Source organism: Piliocolobus tephrosceles, chromosome 6 (assembly GCF_002776525.5).
Source record: "Piliocolobus tephrosceles isolate RC106 chromosome 6, ASM277652v3, whole genome shotgun sequence".
Taxonomy (NCBI): Eukaryota; Metazoa; Chordata; class Mammalia; order Primates; family Cercopithecidae; genus Piliocolobus; species Piliocolobus tephrosceles.
Window position 1 is genome coordinate 75,786,791 of NC_045439.1, and position 21,258 is coordinate 75,808,048.

At 39.8% G+C, this 21,258-nt stretch overlaps 1 protein-coding gene across 5 annotated transcripts in view; it reads right to left on the reverse strand.

The window, feature by feature from the left end:
• Positions 1-301: 301 nt before the first annotated feature.
• TMOD2 (tropomodulin 2) overlaps positions 302-21,258 on the reverse strand; it is a 66,714-nt gene continuing 45,757 nt past the window's right edge. For 2 of the 5 annotated variants that reach the window (XM_023227152.2, XM_023227153.2), the window contains exons 8-10: positions 18,505-18,648; positions 10,097-10,241; positions 302-8,251 (exon numbers count right to left, since the gene is read on the reverse strand). In XM_023227152.2, the coding sequence (XP_023082920.1) occupies positions 8,217-8,251; positions 10,097-10,241; positions 18,505-18,648 (324 nt within the window). In that variant the 3' untranslated portion in view covers positions 302-8,216. The remainder of the gene's footprint in view (positions 8,252-10,096; positions 10,242-18,504; positions 18,649-21,258) is intronic. The other 3 variants (XM_023227154.2, XM_023227157.2, XM_023227156.2) reach the window with 3 other exon arrangements.

Sequence of the window (21,258 nt, forward strand, 5' to 3'; positions counted from 1 at the left end):
GGCTTTAAAAATAATAATAATGTAAATCCAAAATTAGTGTAAAAAATTCAGGGTAAAATAGTTAACCTGTTTGGGCTTTCTGTATTCATTCTAGTAAATTTTTAACTACTTAGCCAAATGTGTACATTTTTGTTTGATAACGAGTTATTTCTCTCTGTTATGGCTACTTGTAGTTGTCTTGTTTCTTCATAATAAAGGCATTTTATAGTTTTCTGCAGATGTGCTCATCTAATAACATGATGCCAACCATTTGTTTTAAAGAAACACTGTCTAAAAATTAGCCATATAAAACCAGTCTTTACTTTTACTTCGAAAGGAAAGTTTATTCATTCCCAATGTTCTTTACATTTTCATTTGGAAATATCATTCCTGACAGAAATAGATACATTATATCTTTGACAGCTAATTAATTAAAACAGTTTACATTTACCTTAGCATTAGGTCTGGCTGGCTAATTTCAAAGTATTAAAAATTGCACCTATTTGGGCCAACTGGGGTCCTGAATAATTATCCAGGGTAAAAGTATAATATTTCAAACTTTATACATTTTGCTTTATCACACATTTACTTTCCACACAATGTTCAACTTCACATTTAAAAGGCAAATTAGTCTTTAATTCCCTAATGAATATAATAGTCTTGATTTGATTGAAGTTTCAAATGGAAAATAAAACTATGTGGAGTTTTCAGTAACTGCTTAGCCCAATAAATGTTGCCAATAGAAGTTTAAACACTTGTTTAAACAGTTTACAAAGTATGACTTCCCTTGTTATCTTCAAAACAACACAGACACACATAAAGTCACACCTTACAGGCATCTGAACTGGTAAAATGTTACAGATTAGTGGCATGCAGATATTTTACATTTTTAAGTACAATGAAAAATGCTGCTTATTCATTTTCCTTGAAGAGATGAAAACAACTAAGCTAAAGGCTTAATTAAAATATAATTATTTCATGTATATAAGGGTTTTTGTTTTTAAACCAAAGTGGCAGAGATAAGAATTTTAGGTCAGAATAACTTATTTCTTAACTGAAGATTGTCACTGGCAACATTTGGTACTAAAATAACATTTCCTCAAAAAGCACATTTCCTATTGATCTCATTTCACCATATGGCCAATTCCTATCTACTCACAGTTAGATTACCCAAAGGAAGTTTTAAATCCTGGGTCAGCCTCTCTCAATTGCACAGTATACTTTTGACTGGCTTCTCTCTGTTTCCTAGTCAATACGTACACACACACACACACACACACACACACACACACACACACACTTTAAATAAGAGCCTACAAAAAAATGCTGTGTTTACTGTGCTCAGTTTCTTTCTTTGCCTCCCCTCCTCTCCTTTCCCACTGGTTGAGGAGCAAGATAGTATATATTTTATTTACTTATTTTTTTGAGATGGAGTTTCGCTCTTGTCACCCAGGCTGGAATGCAGTGGTGTGATCTCGGCACACTACAACCTCCACCTCCTGGGTTCAAGCGATTTTCCTGCCTCAGCTTCCCCAGTAGCTGGAATTACAGGCTCTTGCCACCAGGCCCAGCTAATTTTTGTATTTTTAGTAGGGACGGGGTTTCACCGTGTTGGACAGGCTGGTCTTGAACTCCTGACCTCAGGTGACCCACCCGCCTTGGCCTCCCAAAGTGCTGGGATTACAGGCATAAGCCACTATGCCCAGCCTAAATAGTATATATTTTTAAGTATCCTTTCAGAAAAGGCTGCTCATCCAGAACTATTCTGAAGACAGTAAAGAACTGCTGAAGAGGAAGAAAAAACTGGCTGTGCAATAGTCAGACCTCCTCCGAACAAAACCTCCTGGAGAAAAGCAGAGCTGCAGTGGAGGCATTACTCACCCATATTCAGAGGCAATGGAAACGATTTAGAATCATAGGCTTGTCAAGTATTGGAGCTGGAAGGGACCTTAGGGAGCACTGAATCCACTCACTTCATTTTACAGATGAAATGAAGACAAGATAGATGGGAGAGTCTCGCCCAAAGTCACATACAGCTAGCATCCAAATCAGTGTTGTTTCCCAAAAATATCACATGGTGGCAAATGGAGCATAACTCTGTGGGGCTGGACAACAGCTAAATTCAAGCAACATTTGTTCATTAAGCACCTACTATGTACAAGGCACCTTATGAGATGGTACTGAAGATACAAAGATGGATGAGACACGGTCCTGACTCCAAGGGCTTATGAAAGTCCTTGGAGGCCATGCTTCAAAACCTTTCTTAGCAGAAATATTACTGACCAGGGCTAAGGTTGCTGGTGATAACAAGGCAGCTGCTGCCCTGTAGAGCTGATCCCACAACAGGTGGCATTTTCTCCCCTTCACTATCTATCAGAACTAGTGCTTGTTACTCAGCTGCTAGGCATGAAAATTCTTGAAACCCTAGGGACACTCTTCTCTCCTAGGCCTCCAGTCATACCTGAAGTCTTAGCCTTTCCCACCTGCAACAGTGACAGGAGGGCAGTAGTGCTCCAGACCCTCCCCTCAATTCTCAACTGTTTGCTTTCTCCCTTGTGCCCAGCATAGGCCCTCTGCAAGGATTCTGACAATTTCCCAAGGTACTGTCAAAGTGACCCAGGAAAATGTCCTACCATATACATCACTGGTATCTAACTTCCACCGCCCCATCAACCACCTCTCCCACCTCTATGTGGGAGCTGAAATAACTCCAGTCCCTGATGACACACCCAAGCCTCAATTACCCACACTCCAAAAGATGAGGAAGATGTAATGGTTGGTTAGAATAAAACCGATTCAAGAGGCAGTGGAAAATAGTGATTTGATAATAAAACTGATCTCTCACATTTGTACGGAGCTTTCCAGTTTATATAGTGTTTGTATCCAGTTATCTGATTATATTCTTACCACAACTCTGTGAGGTAGTTAGTGAAGATATTATTCCCATTTTATAGCTGAAGAACCTTAGGCTTGAGAGACCAAGTAGTTTGCCCAAAGTTACCCAGCTAAGGAAGTGTGGAGCCAAGTGTCCACGTTTCTTGACTCCAAATCCAGTGCTCTTCCCCCTATATAGTCTATAATTGGCAGGCAATTGAATGAATTGCCCATGATCATATACCTGCTAAGTGTTGGTGATGGGATTAGGATTCAGTCTCCAAATCTGTTAGTACGGTGCCCCTTCACCATACCAACTAGCTGGGCCAATGTGCTCAGAATCACTACCATGGAAGAGATCAGAAGAAAATCTAGTTAGTTAATTACTCTTTTCTGTGTCTAGGTTGTCAGCTCTCTCCTTCAGCCTCCCCCAAGTCAACAATGTATCCCAACTGGCAAAGCCTCTAAAACAGGTACTGTTCCTAGAACAGAACCCAGAGTCAAGTTATAAATTTAAACTTGCAACTCCTCCTCCAGTGGTCTACTGATTATTCAGTCATTGCTATTACAGACAAATGGGAAAGAGGTAAGCAGAGCAAATCTCAGTTCTGCCATTAAACAAATGTAAACCTTTAATTTCCATCCTCCTTCCCCACCTCGGTCAGCAATTTGACTTCTTAACTTCTGAACTACAAAGTAAAATCCAATCTGATCTAGTGTTGGGGAGTAGGAAAGCAATGAATAATATCCCTGAAGTTCTTGGTGCTTTTCTCTGGCCAGTATATCACAACAGGAGGCCCTATCGTGTGATTTTCATCCAGTGGGCTCAGCTGGATGCTTCCAAGCACTCTCACACCTTTCCTTTGTGTGCGTCTCAGTACGTTAGCTTTAGGATTGGTTGAGTAGCAGGGATATTTGAGATGAAAGCAATAAGGGGAGGTAAAGGGAAGTTGCGAGTGGAAGGTAGAGCTAGGACCTTTCCTCTTAGTTCTCTGCTCATTAAAATGAAAACAGCTATTATTGCATCATTAGTGGAAGAGGGGAAGGAAGCTTCAGGATCATGACTTAAAACCTGACTCCAGAAACAGTTCTACCGAATACAGGTAACATAGCACAGAACCTAGTGTTCTCAACTTCCCGCCCTCTGCCCTTTTTTGCTGATGCTATAAATACTTGAATTAAATATGGGATCTTCTTTGTAAAAAAGGCACTCAATCTACTCCCCAAATCCCAGAAAGACATATAAAATTATATTAGTCCAGAATTTGTATGCTTCCTCTGTCTCCTTCATAGTGCCTAGGAGAGGGCTGAGTACATCATATCTGTGAACAAGGAAATAGCTGCACATGTGTTTGTAAATTCCAAAGGGCTATCTTACACTTAAAGCATGCTGATGCTTAACATTGGTTTTAAGAGTTTTCAGTTTGAGCATCTGAAATATTCTCATGGCAGCTATACGGAAGACATTGGTTTCCCTAATGCTGGTGCCCTGTCAGGGGCCGTGTTTCTGTTGGAAGAGAAGCACCTGTTCTTTGGGCTGGTGTGCCAGTCTCCCCTTAGGGAAATTGGTTTGAGGAGTACAGGCACTGGGATGATTTCTGAGTTTTTAAATGAATGGACTTTTATTGTAAGATGAACTGCATGCCCCTCCAGGTTGGTAATCTTCTAACCTGGGCCTGCAGCAACTTGGACAGGGACAAGGGAAGCAGGGCTGGGAGACGGCGTCTCCCTCCTATCAATTTTCCAGATGAAGCCAAATACCTCATTACGGTATTTGATGATCTTTATGTACAAAATATTTATACACAATGAGCCCTACAAAGATGGAAGAAAGGGGCTTAATCATGTTGATGAGGACAGAATGTTAAATACATTAGGCAAACGGATAGATTTGGTGCTAAAACAACTAAATGATTTCTAGGCTTCTAATATTTATTTCCTAAGAGTCATCCTCTACATAGCTATAAAATGTGGTGGTTGGTAACATAAACTGCAAACTCTAGGGAGTAATTTCTCATTTAACCTGGGCCTGCAGCAATTCTAAAAAGGACAAGGGAAGAGGACTGGGGAGAGAGCATCTCCCTTCAATCAGTTGTCCAGATGTAGCCAAATACCTAGTTAGATATCTGACAGTACACATGCACATACACACATGACACTTATTTACATTATACCTTCCAAAGATGAAAGAAACTAAGTCATTTAATCATGCTGATGAGGATGAAAAGAGCTTCCAGTTATACACGATAAGCAGATGGGGAGCTGCAGTGCTGAACTAATCATATGATTTGTAGACTTCTAAGGTTTATCTCCTAAACGTCATCTACATATGCCGTAATAGATGGTGATATGAGCCCACAAGTCCAGGTGAATGATTTTACACTTAAAGTGGACCTGCACAACTCTAAAAGGGGGAGGGAGATAGGCCTGGGGAGAAGTTATCTCCCTTCAATCAGTTATCCAAATATTGCCAAATATCTCAACGCAGTATCTGGCAAAACGAACATATAGAAAAAATTTTATATACATTATGCCCCATCACAATGGATAGCAAAGGATTAACTGTGCCCATGATGATGAAAGAGCTACCATTTCCACACACTTTGGGCAGAGAGAGGGATGAAGTCCTAGGCTAATTAAATGATGGATAGGCTCCTCAAGTGTATGTTTTTCTAAGGGTTATCGTGAATATGTGCATACTCATGGAAATGCCACCTTTCAAGCCACTTTAAAAACACAGATAATAATAAAACAAACTGATTAGTAATCAACATTTGATTTCATAGACTCTGTTGCATGCGACCCAACTATTTTATAAGCTAAAAACAGTGCTATATTTTTGATAATTTCCCATTATCTTGCTTTAATACTATCAATAACTGCTTGTACAAAAGAAACAGCCATGGTTGAACTCTGATTTTTTTTTTTCTTGCTTTTTGCCAGAGTTTGCCAACAACTGCTTTAGCCCCCAGTTCACAGCACTGTGGGGCTGCAAGGAATGCTCTATAGGGTCTGGGATTTTAAGAGTCAAGACAAGAAAGAGAGTGAGAGAAAAAAAAAAAAAAAAAGGAAGAAGGCTTACTTGGAGAGGCAGGTCAGGGACTGAGCACTTAAATAGGTTTGTAACAAATCCAAAGAGGAGAAAAGACATCTAAGAGAAATGTTCTTCCCTTTGGCAACATGGTAAGCAAAATGTATGCATTAAAAATTTGTAATTTCACCCAGTGGTGTGCTGATGAATGCTTATCAACCAGCAATCTAGAGGGGGAGAAAGCCCCAGTTTCTTACATATTGCTAATTTCTGTGATGTAAATATTTCTACCATGGCCAATTTCAAGCCATTGTAGTAACAAGAAGTAGTGAACATGGAGTTGAGGAGATATGTTCAGTAGCATACTATTAGGTAGTATTTCTACATACATACCTACTAGATGTAAATAATCTTAAGAGATTAGAAAATAGTAAAATGTAAGATTTTTGAGTATAGTATTTGTTACTTTTGTCCTTAATATAATTCATTCAATTGTAAGTACACATCATTTCATTTTAAATAATGGCTGTATTGAACAGTTTGTAAAATTCTTGAAAATATAACAATTGGCAAGCCTGTACAAGTTGACTCCAACACATCACACCTAAACGGGTGAAAGGGAAGGAAAAATCAGACTGAAAACCATGAAACAGTATTTACTATGTTTTTAAAATAGATAAGGAGATGAAGCCATAAACTAATTAAAGGACTTTTAGGGCCAAAGGTGTTAGAATATTCTGCTTATTGTGCTCTCAAAAATTAAAAAAATTTCAAGAAAATGAGATATTTCAAAGGACTTCAGAGACACAGATGTGGGTACTTATAATACAGGTAAATGTCCAACTTTACAAGGGCTATCTTAAACAGATTCCATGTGTTTTACAAGCTAAATAGAATAACAGAATAATATATTAATCATTTTCCTATTCACTTGTTTTATTGCTACCAGGCAACTAAGGAACACTCGGTTACAGTTTACAGAGAATAGGAGAAAAAGGACAATGAATTGGAAGAAAGGGAGGGGAGAAGAAAGGGAGGGGAGAAAGGAGGAATAGCGGGTGAGTTGCCTTGGGCAGTGTCAGAATGTCACCAATCACAACCTCAGGCACCGACAGTTATCAGAGTGGTGCACTTGAGCCAAAGGCTGCAGTCACCTGCTTCGTTAGTTTAGCACTGCATTTTTACACCACTACATCAAAAGATTAATGCACACTACAATGCAACCAGTTCAGCTGTACTTTCAAAGGCTTTGTCCTTGAGATGACACGCATCTGGATAAATGATAATTCACATTTTTCTCCTGACATTCGCAAATGTCTGGATGGATCATGTACTGCAGACAAAAGTCTAGATAATTAACCTGAATGTTCATCTTTCATCCTGTGATCTTGTTACACTAAAGACAAAGCAACAAATGCTTCTAAGATTTGCCAAAAAATGCAATCATGTGCATCAGACAGCCTTGATTAAGATACAATATTATTGTTTTATTCAGGAATGTACTGTTTTAAAAGCTTCTCTCTTACTAACATTTAGAAAGTTTCTATCATGTTTGAAAAACTTTAAAACAGCTTTGTAAATAGTTATCCTTTAAAGTCATGTTAAAGATTCAATTTATGTTGAATAGTCAGTAAAAGTAGGTGTGCTAATTCATTTTCTACCTGTGAGTCTGGCTTGAAGCTACCTTTGTGGGTTAATAAATAGACTTCTTTGCTAATACTGTTTTAAAGTGTCATAATGTTGTCTTGCTTTATGAAGATGACACTACTGATCTCTAATCAACAGGGCATGTGCATTTACTGATTTTTCTGGAACGAAGACAGAATTTGTGCTGAATTGGTCACATTTTCACACGCAGTGAAAGATTGGCAATACTAACATCTTATGTGGTCAGCAGAACACTTTTGATATATTTAGCCTAACTCAAAGCTATGCATGTAAACAGAGATAGGCCTCTATCATAATCACAATTACAAACACATATTATACACTAAATTCCTTTCAATGATTAAAAAAAAAAGGTTCATGTAAGAAAGCAAGACAACCCAATAAGAAAGTGGTTAAATTCATTTTCCATGTCGTCACTCTCTAAAATCTGGATCAGTCCATTTGTCAAGTTGCCAGAAGTGCCCAAGAGCAAATAAAACAATTGTATATATTACAAAATCCAAGATAAATAAGTAGTGCTAAAAAAGAATAACAATTAAATTATTAGTTATGTGGTTAACGGAAATGAACAAACTTTGATAAAATGGTCTTGATGGGGAAGAAGAAGAGTATTTGTTTTTCAATGGCCATACCACGGTGAAACTTCACTCCTCCCTGAGGAAGTTTACCTTCTGTCTGCTTCAACTCTCTTCTTACGAACTAGGTAAGAAAGAAAGGAACAAAAAGACAAATTGAAGGGATATTTCTTAAATTCCAGATAAACAGCATTAATCACATAAGATGACAATCTCACATGCTTGAGGATATAGTTATCTTACATTTTAATACTCAACCATGACAATCAATGGAAATGATAAAATAATCCAGTGCCTAGTGGAATTTACATTTAAATACAGGTATGTCTGATAGTTGGGTACTCGAGTGTTAGAACGTTCGCATTTCTATGGGGCAGAAATTCCAGAAAAGACCTGTGAAACCACGCACTTTGACTATTTTCATGGCCGTTTAGTCATGGCACTAGCAACTCTGTCACCAGCTGGCTTTAACTAACTCTTCACAATCTTTTAATGTTGATTATGGGTTGAAGTCTGGAAGGAGCTGCAAATAGTTCAAAGTTTCTAAAACTCTTCTAAATAAAAACTCTTAAATATCAACCTACAGGAAGGTATAATTCAGTGGGCAAGCAAACTCAGAGATTAATGTTCTATTAACCTGATGTTTAGGATCGAAGAAGTTGCCCAGACTGCCTGTTTCCCAGTTCCTGCAACCCTCTTCTTCCACCTTTCACTTTCTCAACTGCAGGCTCTCCAGGTCACTGGGAAGAGGGCTATTGAACCTTCTTGGATTTGGTAAAAATGTGCCCTGGCTGTGGTCTTGCTTTAACTCTCCACTTTAAATAGCCTAGCTCCGGCCTAGGCTCTTGCCCACAGGTGCTGCTGCTTGGACGTAGGCTGCCCTATTTTCTTTAGACCTCTCATTTTGCCTGTTTTCCTTTGGTCTCTATGTTGTTTGGTTGTGGACCCAATGTGCTTTTCCTAGGTGTCTTCTGATTGCTGCTTCCACTCTTCCCCAAATCCCTATTTGCCTGTCTGCCCCTTGGCCTCACCCTGTGTACCCCCAGGTAAGTACCATCACTTGTCCAGCCAGCCTCCTGATGCCACACACTGCACCTTGCCTAGGCCTCAGGGTCTTGGCAAAGCCTGTCTGGACAAGGAATTGGATACTAACCTTTATTTGCCCCTTCTTGTTCTAACCTTTAGCTTCTATCTTGCTCACTATCTGAGTCCTCCTTGAGGCCAGCACTGTACCTGGTGGAACGCCTTGCCCAGTTCCTCCACCCAAGATCTGGCATTCTGTCCCTGAACCTCAAACTGGGGATTGAAGACTGACTGACTGCTTGCCAAATGGATGTCTCCTCCTAGATGTCCTTTTGCCACGCTGCTCCAGGTGGCTGGGATATCCTCAGACCAAGTTTTCCCAGTTCCATTCCTCTTTGCTATGGTTGATCAGGATATGCCCCACCCCTAACAGAAGAAATGCCAGGGATCCTCAGCAACAAGTGGCCAAAGGAAAACCTGAAGGGGTTAACTGAAAAGGCGACTTGTGAGTTTAAACTTCATAATGAAGCTCCATGTTTATATCACATGTAAAGTGCCGAAGTATCAGACATATCCATATTTAGAACTAAGTACCAAAGCAGTCAGAAGTCAAACATAATTGGGTATCTGGTGCAGGTAACAACAGAAGGTGATTACATGTAAGTAAAAGAGAGAAGCAAATACACAAAAGAAATCAAGCAAAAATCAAAGGCTACCTGGACAACAGAACAAACTTCTTTTTTGAGAAAATGCTATGATGTAACTTAACCACTGCAAGGACCACAAAGACTCCTATGACCATGTATTATAATAATGTGTCTTATATGAAGAAGTGAGTGACATCAGAGGCCAATGGAATGGTATCTGTAAGATGTTGCATCTGAAGTGGAGAAGTGAATGCTCATGCTCTTCTAATTGTTAATAGCACATATTATGGCTGAATTACCCAGGTCATTATTCTTTGTGATGGCAGCTGCCACCCTTGTTCGTGGCCCTTGCTTGGTAAACTGGTATCCAAACTTGAGGATCCTTGAATTCTCCTCCAGCATCTGGGCAATTTCCATCTCTACAGCTGTTCCCAACTGCTGCCTCTGGTTGCAGGTGCAGACACACACAGGATGACCAAGAAGGAAGAGGAAACAGTTACTTGCACAGGAAAAAGACAAGATTACTTGCTAGACAAAAAGGCAAAGAGGCAAAGGTCTCAAATTAAAAGGTACAGAGTCACTTGAGATGTTTTCTCTCATAATCATTTGAATCCTGCTCCCTGTCTAGAAGCAAAATCCAACAGATAGCTGAGTTCACTGGTGTCCTACAGCTGAAAAAAACTAAGCAAATTGTTTATGAAGAAAAGGATAATTCCAGAATTAAAATGAAAGCAAAACTAATATTTGGTGTTTTGAATTCATCCCAGTATCTGTGGTTTAAACAAAGGGTGTTTTAAAAATAATGAAACTATTTTGTAGCAGCCAATCCAATTACTAAATTTTTATTTTATTTTTTTTTACTTTTCACCTAGGGAATTCTTATTTACTTATTGTGGTAAAATATACATAAAATTTTGCCATTTTAAACTGCACAATTCAGTGACATATAGTACAATCACAATATTGTACAACCATTACCATTATTCATTTCCAATACTTTTTCTTCTTTTTCATAAAATGTTTTTATTTTTGACTTTTGTGGCTACATGGGTATATTTATGGGGTACATAAGATATTCTGACGCAGGCATATAATACATAATAATCACAAGAGGGTAAATGGGGTATCCATCACTTCAAGCATTTATCCTTTCTTTGTGTTACAATCAATCTAATTCTACTTTTTAATTTTAAAATGCATAAGTTATTGCTGATTATAGTCACTCTGTTGTCACTGTGTTGTGCACAAATTATATTTGTGCTATCAAATATAATTTTTTAATTCTGGGATCCATATCCAAAAATAATTAAAGATCTGAACCTATGGGCTGTTGTCTCTCAGCAGAATCTCATTAGGTGATTCTGAGCAGCTTTATTGTGGTTTGAACCATGTACACTTTTGGATGAATCAGCAAACTCTGAAGGCGGGCTACAAAAAAAACTCCAACTTGTTTAAGTTTGTGGGAAAAGGTCTTTTTTTTTTTTTTTTTGAGACGGAGTCTCCCATGTCGCTTAGGCTAGAGTGCAGTGGCGCGATCTCGGCTCACTGCAAGCTCCACCTCCCGGGTTCACATCATTCTCCTGCCTCAGCCTCCTGAGTAGCTGGGACCACAGGCGCCCGCCACCACGCCCGGTTAATTTTTTTGTATTTTTAGTAGAGACGGGGTTTCACCGTGTTAGGATGGTCTCGATCTCCTGACCTCGTGATCCACCCGCCTCGGTCTCCCAAAGTGCTGGGATTCAGGCATAAGCCACTGCACCCAGCAGGGAAAAGGGTTTTTTATTTGAGACATAAACTAATGAAAAAATAAAAAAGAAAAAAACAAGGTTTTTTTTTTCTTTTTTTCTTTTTTTTAATAGGGAGGTCAGGCACTGTGGCTCCCACCTATAATCCCAGCACTTTGGGAGGTCGAGGCAGATGGATCACTTGAGGTCAGGAGTTCGAGACCAGCTGGGGCAACATGGTGAAAGCCCGTTTCTACTAAAAATACAAAAATTTTGCTGGGCATGGTGGCATGCACCTGTAGTCCCAGCTATTTGGAAGGCTGAGGTAAGAGAATCTGGAATCTAGGAGGTGGAAGTTGCAGTAGGCTGACATCGTGCCACTGCACTCCAGCCTGGGTGACAGAGTGAGACCTTGTCTCAAAAAAATAAAAACAAATAGGGGCATGTAAATATGGGAATTTAAAATTTAAGGGACAAAGTATATTTTTTCATAACAGTCATTACATTTCAAAAAATAAAGCTGGGTGCAGTGGCTCATGGCCTGTAATCCTAGCACTCTGGAAGGCTGATATGGGCAGATCATGAGGTCAGGTGTTTGAAATCAGCCTTGCCAACATGGCAAAACCTTGTCTCTACTAAAAGTACAAAAACTAGCTGGGTGTGGTGGCAGGCGCCTGTAGTCCCAGCTACTCAGAAGGCTGAGGCAGGAGAATCACTTGAACCCAGGAGGCAGAGGTTGCAGTGAGCTGAGATTGTGCCACCGCATTCCAGCCTGGGTGACAGAATAGACTCCGTTTCAAAAAAAAAAAAAAAGTACAAATTACCTAAATTGCATTGGAAATTTAAATTGCATTGGAAAATGCAAATTAAAATGTATATAAAATATAAAAGTCCCCTTACTTCAACATTCCCATTCCCCACAGAGAAAGCCAGATTGGCATGCACTATGTAGTGTTCTAAACATTTTCTCTGCATTCACACATCTACACAATCACTTGTACATCTATGCTTTTTTCACATAAATGGATTATACTAGCATATTGTTTTGAAGTGTGTTTTTATTTTTCATTTAACATTAAGGATATCTTTTCATGTTGGTAAATATACATTTACCTCATCCATATAAAGAACTGTGCCACATCCCATTGCAGTGATGGATCATAGTGTATTTAGCCAGGCCTTACTGACTTACTGTTACACTGCATTCTATTTCCACTATTCCAAACAAAACTGTAGTGAGCTTCCCTCCCCCCAGTGCATCTTGGGGCATTTCTGCAAGTATGCTTGTAGGACAAATTATAGCTGGGTCAGAGGGCAAGCAAGTTTCCAGTTCTGGTGTATTACTGACTTACTGTCAAAGGTTATGACAGCCTTTATTCTTGCTAACTGTACCAGTGTTACTGCTCTCCCTACCCTAGCCAAATAAGATACTACTTACCTTTTTAATCTTTGTCAATACACTTTGTGAAAACTTTATATTTCTTTTATATTTATTTAACTCCCTTAATTTGCATTTGTCAAATGATGAATAAGAACAATGAATTTTCTTATGGATTTATATTTCTTTTTTCTCAGGAACTACCAATCCATGCCATTTGCCCATTTTTCTACCAGCTTATGGTTCCTGTATTTTGTGTTTTTTAACTTGATTTGTAGGTTTCTTATATGTTAGGAAATTAGCCCTTTGTCAAATGCGCTGAAACCATTTTGCTCTGTTTATCTTTTGACTTTCATTTTGTCACTATGAGAACTTGTTTTTCATTTTCATATGGTCAAATTTATCAGTCTTCTAGATATCATGTTTAGGAAGCCTCTCTACTCTTCCTGATTTCTTCCATTTGGTTTATGATTTAATATATTTTAATGTTTAAATCTTTACTTCATCTGGAATGAATTTTAACGTAAGAATGAAGATAGGGCCAGGCATGGTGGCTCATGCCTAAAATCCCAGCACTTTGGGAGGCTGAGGCTGGTGGATCACCTGAGGTCAGGAGTTTGAGACCAACCTGGTGAACATGGTGAAACTCCGTCTCTACTAAAAATACAAAAATTAGCAGGGGATGGTGGCATGCGCCTGTAATCCCAGCTGCTCGGGAGGCTGAGGCAGGAGAATCACTTGAACCTGGGAGGCAGAGGTTGCAGTGAGCCGAGATGGCGCCATTGCACTCCAGCCTGGGTGACAGGAGTGACAGAAACTCCATCTTAAAAAAAAAAAAGAAAAAAGAATGAAGATACAGACCCAATTTAATTTTGTTCCAAAATGCTAGCAAATTATCCTACCATCTTTTGTTTCATTCTTCCCTGATTTGAATCTGCTTTATTGCTCTGCTAGTCTATTTTTGTGCCAGTACCATACAATCTTGATCACTTTGTAATAAGTTAAAAACATATACCTTTTAAATTTGGAAAATTTAAATATGGAGTGGATGAAGAAGAAAAGTTTATGGCTTGCATCCCAAGCAAGTTTTAAGGCTTATCTCTTTGCTTTTCTCTTTCTCGTCATCCAGCAACCCCTCAAATGAGTCTCTCCTCGAGAACTTAACACAATGTGATATTTCCAGTTAGACAATAATAATTATGGGCATCTACCGTGTAGAGATTAACGCTTTAAGCATTATGAGTCAATGGGAGGGAGTGGCAGCAAAAAAGTAAGAGAAGCTGACCTCAGATTTTCATGAGCAACTTTAGCAAATGACATGGTTTAGAATAGTGGGACTGTATCAAGGAATGAGCCCTGAGCTAAGGTTAGGGCTGCCACTACTATGGCTTGTGCCCCTGAAGCATTTGAGTCCTGGACTTGGGTAACTTGCAGTTTTAATGCAATGGTCAAAAGTTACCCCAAATCACCTATATTCCCAAGTATCTGAGTCCCTCCTCTCTGAGTAGCTGGCTATTTCCCCAGTAGTTTAAATTCTGCTCAGCATCCTTACAGCTGCTTTGTTTTGCAATAAAAGGCAAATCCACACTTACTCGCCCTTGATTTGAATGTTCTATTTATATAGACATCAACTGTAATTTCTTTAGGGTTTTCTGTATTTTGTAATGAATCTTGGGTGACATTCTGGCAAAGCAGTGAAACAGAAACACCATCTCTGCTTTTATGTTAACTTAAACCATTAATATAATCTGGAATCAAAAATAGGAAATAATAATAGAATAATAGCTTTTAGTTTTGTTTTTTTGAGGGGGAGGAAGGAGATGATAATAGCTACATAAAAGACTTAGAAGCTGAAGAAAATTATATTGGGGGCATATAAAAAAGGGGAGGAATTAATGTAACATACACTATGTTTCTTTCTCAGCCTGTATCTTTTTTTGGATTTGAGGTCTTTTTTTTACACAAACCCAGGACAATAGATGGGCATCAAAATTTCTTACAATTTGGATATATATTTTTTATATATACTTAAATTATGTAAGTATGTAGTATATTAAATTACATAACTTTTATTATGGTATATATTTTATATATATATATAAAGATGAGGTATTGCTATGTTGCCCAGGCTGGACTTGAACTCCTGGGCTCAAGGGATTCTCCTGCCTCAGCCTCCTAAGTAGGTAGCTGGGACTACAGGCCCAGGCTCTTTTTATATTTTAAGTCACCAAACACAAAGGGGGAAAAATAGAAACAAATGTGTATGCATATCTTCAAATCACCTTCTGTTTTTTTCTAAGTGACCTCTTTTATCTACTCAAATTTATTTAGCAGTTGCCCATCTGTTGCTTTTATATGCATCACTGATTGTTCTTCCCGCAGGGCACCTGATTAAATCACTGCATATTGACCTGGAGCCTAGCCCAGCAGTCTGCCCCTGGTGGTGGATTCTCAGCAGGCCTTCATTTCAGTGCAGCTGCCTATTGCTGTGCTGTTAAATTGGTCTTGGCCTCTGGTTCTGCCTGAGGAAACTGTCTTACAGATTATTTTATTTCAAACCCCTCATTTGATAGATAAGGAAACTGAGGTTACTTCTAACAGTCTATGAGTCAATGAACACAATTTGGATGTAAGACAAGTTTTGACCCCGAATTTCCTCATTTCTTAAGTAAAACAAATAATTTTTTCCAATTCCTCTAGAAAAGAGAGAGAGAGAGAGAGAGAGAGAATAGACAGGGTCTAGCTCTGTTGTCCAAGCTGGAATGCAGCAACGCATCCATAACTGACTGCAACCTGGAACTCCTGGGCTCAGGTGATCCTCCTGTCTCATCCTCGCAATGCATTGGGATTACAGGTGTGAGCCACCACACCCAGCCTCTCTAGAAAATCTTAATCCTCCTTGTCATATACAAATAAATAAAGAGAAGCCAGGCTGGGCATGGCAGGGCTCATGCCTGTAATCCCAGCACTTTGGAAGGCTGAGGCAGGAGGATGGCTTGAGTCCAGGAGTTTGAGACCATTCTGGGAAATATAGTGAGACCCTGTCTCTACAAAAAATTTTAAAATTAGCTGGGCATGGTAGTGCGTGCCTGTAATCCCAGTTACTCAGAAGGCTGAAGCAGGAGGATCACTTGAGCCAGAAAGGTGGAGATTGTAGTGAGGCCAGATTGCATCATTGTACTCTAGCCTAGGCCACAGAGTGAGACCTTGTCTCAAAACAAACAAAAACAACCAAACAAAAAAAAGATGAAATAAAGAGAAGCCATTTCAGAAGCAAAATGAAAGACTAAAGTTGAAAAACTGCACAAATCCATTCCTAGATGGCTGAGGAAGGGTGATGAGGTTGATTTAGCGGGGATTTTAGGGAGCAAGTTCTTTGTCCTTCGGGGTTTTTTTTTTTTTTTTTTTTTTTTTTGAGACAGGGTCTCGCTCTGTCACCCAGGCTGGAGTACAGTGGCATGATCTTGGCTGACTGCAACCTCTGCCTCCTGGGTTCAAGTGATCCTCGTGCCTCAGCCTCCTCAGTAGCTGGGATTATAGGCGTGAGCCACCACGCCTGGGTAATTTTTGGATTTTTGGGCAGAGATGGGGTTTCATCATGTTGGCCAGGCTGGTCTCAAATTCCTGACCTCAGGTGACCTGCCCGCCTTGGCCTCCCAAAGTGCTGGGATTACAGGCTGTACTTCAGGGTCTTCTTGATATGCATTGTCAAAAGCTGCTCTATTCTAAATTTTCACAATTCTAGCTCATTCTAGCCTCATTCTAACTCAATACTAGGCATAGAGTTGCCAGGTTTAGCAAATAAAAATACAGGACACCCAGTTAAGTTTGACTTTCTGATAAACAACACATATTTTTTTAGTATAGTATAAGGTATCCCAAATATTTGATGACACATGCTAAATTTATATGTCATTTATCTGAAAGCCAAATTTAACTGTATTTTATGTGGCAACCTTAGCTAGGTGGTATCTTGTAAGGAACTAGGGACAGAGTGTGTGATACTATTTCAGCTATGGGGTTTCACAATGGCCTAAATCCGTAAAAAAAGTTAAATATACTTTCAAACAGGGTATCCACTTCTGTGTTAGTTCCTCTGGAAATATTTACTAAGTGCCCACTTAGCTTCTTTCTGATATGAGTCTATTCAACAAATATCCCTGAGTGATCACTTCTGTTCACTCCCTTCATATTTCTCACTGGCTTGTTTCCTTACTCCCCCACACCCTGATGCCACTTTCTACTTTACTAGCAGCTGGACATATGCTAGGATACACAGCATCAAACTTCCTGAGTGTGCAGAGCCCTGTGTGGCACATCCCCTGGGGTGCTGCCTCCACATCTCTGTGTCTGGGAAAGCTGTTTTGGTGGCACATCCCTTCTGGCAGGATGAGAATGAAAAAGATCCTGTCTTCTGGTGGGCTTTCCGTGTTCCTCTGGCAACAAACATCAGAAGTCCAAGGCCAGAGGGCCTGCACTGAAACAGCCTGCTTGTCCTGGTTAGCAAAGACAGAGAGTAGAGCCTCCATGGGAACTGTTGGGAGTTTCCAGGGTTAGGCAACAGTCCTGGGTGGCACTCTGCAGCTTTATCAGATCTTGGAGGGTCTGGACCAGGAAATTTCCCAGAGATGGCCCCCACACATGCAAAGGATGCTCTGAGCAGTCACCTCTCCAACTGTCTCTCCCACTACCCCACAGGGGAACGAATGCTCATACCACAAGTCTCCTTGGTCTCTCCTTTCCAAGGCCCTTTCTTTTCAAGATACAGTGTCTGGAACCCCATCACAGACCCTTCCCCGTGGCCAGAGGAGCAGGGTTCAGCATCATGGCTGATCGCTGAGAGCTGCTGTCTGTGGGCAGGAATCAGCTGAAGCCAGCAGAGCAACACGGAAAGGAATTGCAGGCTGATGCTGGGAAAAAGGTTGCCAGGCAGGAAGAGTTGGCTCTAGGGAAAAGCACCTTGCTTTGGCTGCAGATGGGAACCTGAGAAATGCTGCGGTCATGATCAATGAGATTGTGATCAGACCACAGTCTCATGGCTGTAGCCTGCTACTCTAAGCCAGACCATCTTCTAGGACCCTGATTCCTTTAAATAGGCTCTCTACAGCCAGCATCAGACTGCAGGAGCCTGCCTCTGCTCTTTTGGTTGTAGAAGTCTTTAGCCAAGGAAAAGAAATCTGAATCTTTGGCCATGGCCACCCTGCTTTCTCTGTTAGCGACAGTCCCAGTGAGAAGCAAAAGTAAGGCTGGGATAGGACAGGGCAGAGATACATGCCAAAAGGCAACAATGATGACACTGAGTAAAGCAGCTGTCAACACCTCTGCCACCACCTCCTCGCTTTCTCTTCTGGAGCCTGACTAGCCTAGGGTTGTGGGTAGATGGCTCTTTAGGTCCCAGGCTGCCCCACTGTACATTGTTTGATTAGTAACATGCTCTTCTGCACATCCTCCATGGGCCAGAAATGGTTATAAAACTTACAGGAAATCCAGTACATCAAATGGAGTCACACCCTGAACTGTGTCTTTTAACTCATTCCTTGTGGCATTTCCCCTGCTCACTGCACACCCTGTGAGTTGGCTTTGTCTGTTCTCTGGCCTTCCTTACCTGGTTGTCAATCTTGATCTCTGTCAAGGTGTCATTTTCTTTCAGTGCCTCTACCAGGGCCAGGATTCCAGTTCCAGTGATAAAATTGGATTCTATGTTTAGACTTGTCAAAGTCTTGTTTACTTTCAGCATGTCTGCAAAAGCCTTATGATGCAAAAAGAAAAAAACTTACAATTAAGTTAGAATTTCTAAAGATTAATTTACTAAACCCCTCACTCCGAAATTAAATACAGATGTTTTCTAGCACTTAAAGAAAACTTTCACCAAATCATACTTTCACTTCCAAGTAACAAAGATACAATTTAAAACCGCAATTAAAATATTTCAGTCCAGCAGTCTAGACATAAATTTCACACACTTGCAAAAACTTTTTTTAAAAAAGATACTGACATAGGATTACTGATTTTTTTTTGTTAAGTAGAGACATTAAAAAAACACTATCTGTTTTCTTTTCTTTTTTTTTTTTGAGAAAACACGTTTTAACATTAGAAAAAAGGTAGAAAGGACATAATCCCAGAAAACCCAGTTTTTTCCTTTTACTATGAATTGATTAAAAAAAAAACTTTACCATTGACTAGTACTTGGACACTACTGACTTAGTTATATTATTTCAGATCATCTATAAATCAGAATTTTAAAAAGATAACTTTTGGAGCAAAATCACCACTGAGGGTGGCAAACCCATGGGAGACTCCAGTTTGAGACAGCAGACTGCACATGTGCACTTGCCGGCTCTCTTTACTCCCAAAGTTTCCCACCACCAGGAAGAAATACTATAATTTTTAAGAGACTGAAATTCTCACAGTGCAAGAAAACAAAACAAAACAAAAGGCCATTATCTTGAGAAACTGCTGAAATACAGAAAATAGAAAGATTGACAGATAAATTAGCACAAGCAAGTTGTTGCCTGAGTTGCAAGAGATAGGTTCCATTTGGGGCAATTCCTTGAAGAACTGCCTTAGGAACAGATGGAACAGCCAGGGCAGATGGAGAGCATACTATCCCTCCCAGCACCTTCCAGGAAAAAGAGCAGCTGGCCAGCACAGCTATCAATGAAGTCTCCCAGGAAGAGCCTCTGGTGAAGGTGCTGCGAACTGTGAGAGAAGCAGTGCGGAAATGGAGGCGCCTCCAGACCTGCATACCAGTACAGTGTGGGGGGAAAAGGGGAAAGGCAGCTCTGCCGGGAAGGAAGTACAGTATTCTCTGCAATCTGCGGTTTCAGTTACCTGCTGTCAACTGCAGTGGGAAAACGTTAAATGGACAACCTCAGAAATAAACAATTCTTAAGTTTTAAATTGCATGCTGTTCTGAGTGGTGTGATGAAATCTTGTGGTCTATGTCGCCCAGGAGGTGAATCACCTCTTTGTCCAGTATCTCCATGCTGTCCCTGCCTATGAACCAATGACATTGCCTACTTTTGACATCCAACTATTGACATCGTCATGGCTGGATGAGCCAGGATCACCGGAGGCAGATGATCCTACTTCTGACAAATGGTCAGAAGGGCCTAACACAGTCCCCTTGCCTATGTCATTCACCTCACTTCATCTCATCACACAGGCATTTTACCATCTCACGTCATCACAAGTGGGAGGAGGATAGTACAGTAAGATATTTGAGAGAGACCATATTCACACAACTTCTATAACAGCATATTGTTATTACAATTGTTCTATTAGTTATTGTTATTAATCTCTTACTGTGCCTAGTTTAAAAATTGACATTATTATGGATGTGTAGTATAGGAAAAGACATAGCACATATCGGGTTTGGTACTATCTGTGGTTTCAGGTATCCACTGGGGGTCTTGGAACATATCCTCTGCAGATAAGGGGACTACTCTATATTGAAAGGTGTCCCTCCCAGAATGAAGTCCTCCTAACTGTAGTGATTGCAGGGGACTCTCAGGCTGCCTGTGGGCTCCTTATACACATACTGCAGAGAAGGTGGCAGGTCAGCACACCTGCTGCTGAAAAAAGGTCTCACTCATACATTCAAAAAAGACTATTTGTCAGGCTTCTACTGTGCTCTAGCAGTAGAAAAAAACAAAAATGCTTGTCCTCAGAGAGGCTTATATTTGAGCAAGAGGGCAGAGTCAGTAAATTAGTAAATAAAATATATAGCTTATCAGATGGTGACAAATGGAGAAAAATAAAGGGGCCTCCTTTTTAAGGGAGAGGTCTACTGGTAAAACAGATAGATATAACTGCAGGAGAAATGATCCTGGTTTATACAAACCAACCTTGCTCTCCATTCAAAAATATAAACAGGCAACCAATAATTGCCAGACATTTTAGGAAAACCAACATCATGAAAGAAGAAAGTTGACCAAGCAGGACAATATGCCATAGAAGAAACAGCACAAATGTAAAAATTCTAATTATGTATTATTTTCCTCCCCGCCCCACAAAAAAAAGAAAAGGAAGGAAAGAAAGAGAGAAAAAGTGGGAGGAAAGAGAGAGAGAGAGAAAAGAAAACATTTTGAAAATTTTTAAAAACTACATTGAAATAAAAGAAAATAATAGACATCTAGAATTACAAAATAAGCATGGCTGAAGACCAAGTTGGTGATCTAGAAGATAACACTGAGGATATTTCCAAGGATATACAGCAAAAAGACAAAGATAGAAACTATGAGAAAACCTTAAGAGATGTGGATGAAAGATGTAGAGATTCAACATTCATCTAAGAAGAGTTCCAGAAGGATAAGAAAGAAAGAAAGAAAGAAAGAAAGAAAGAAAGAAAGAAAGAAAG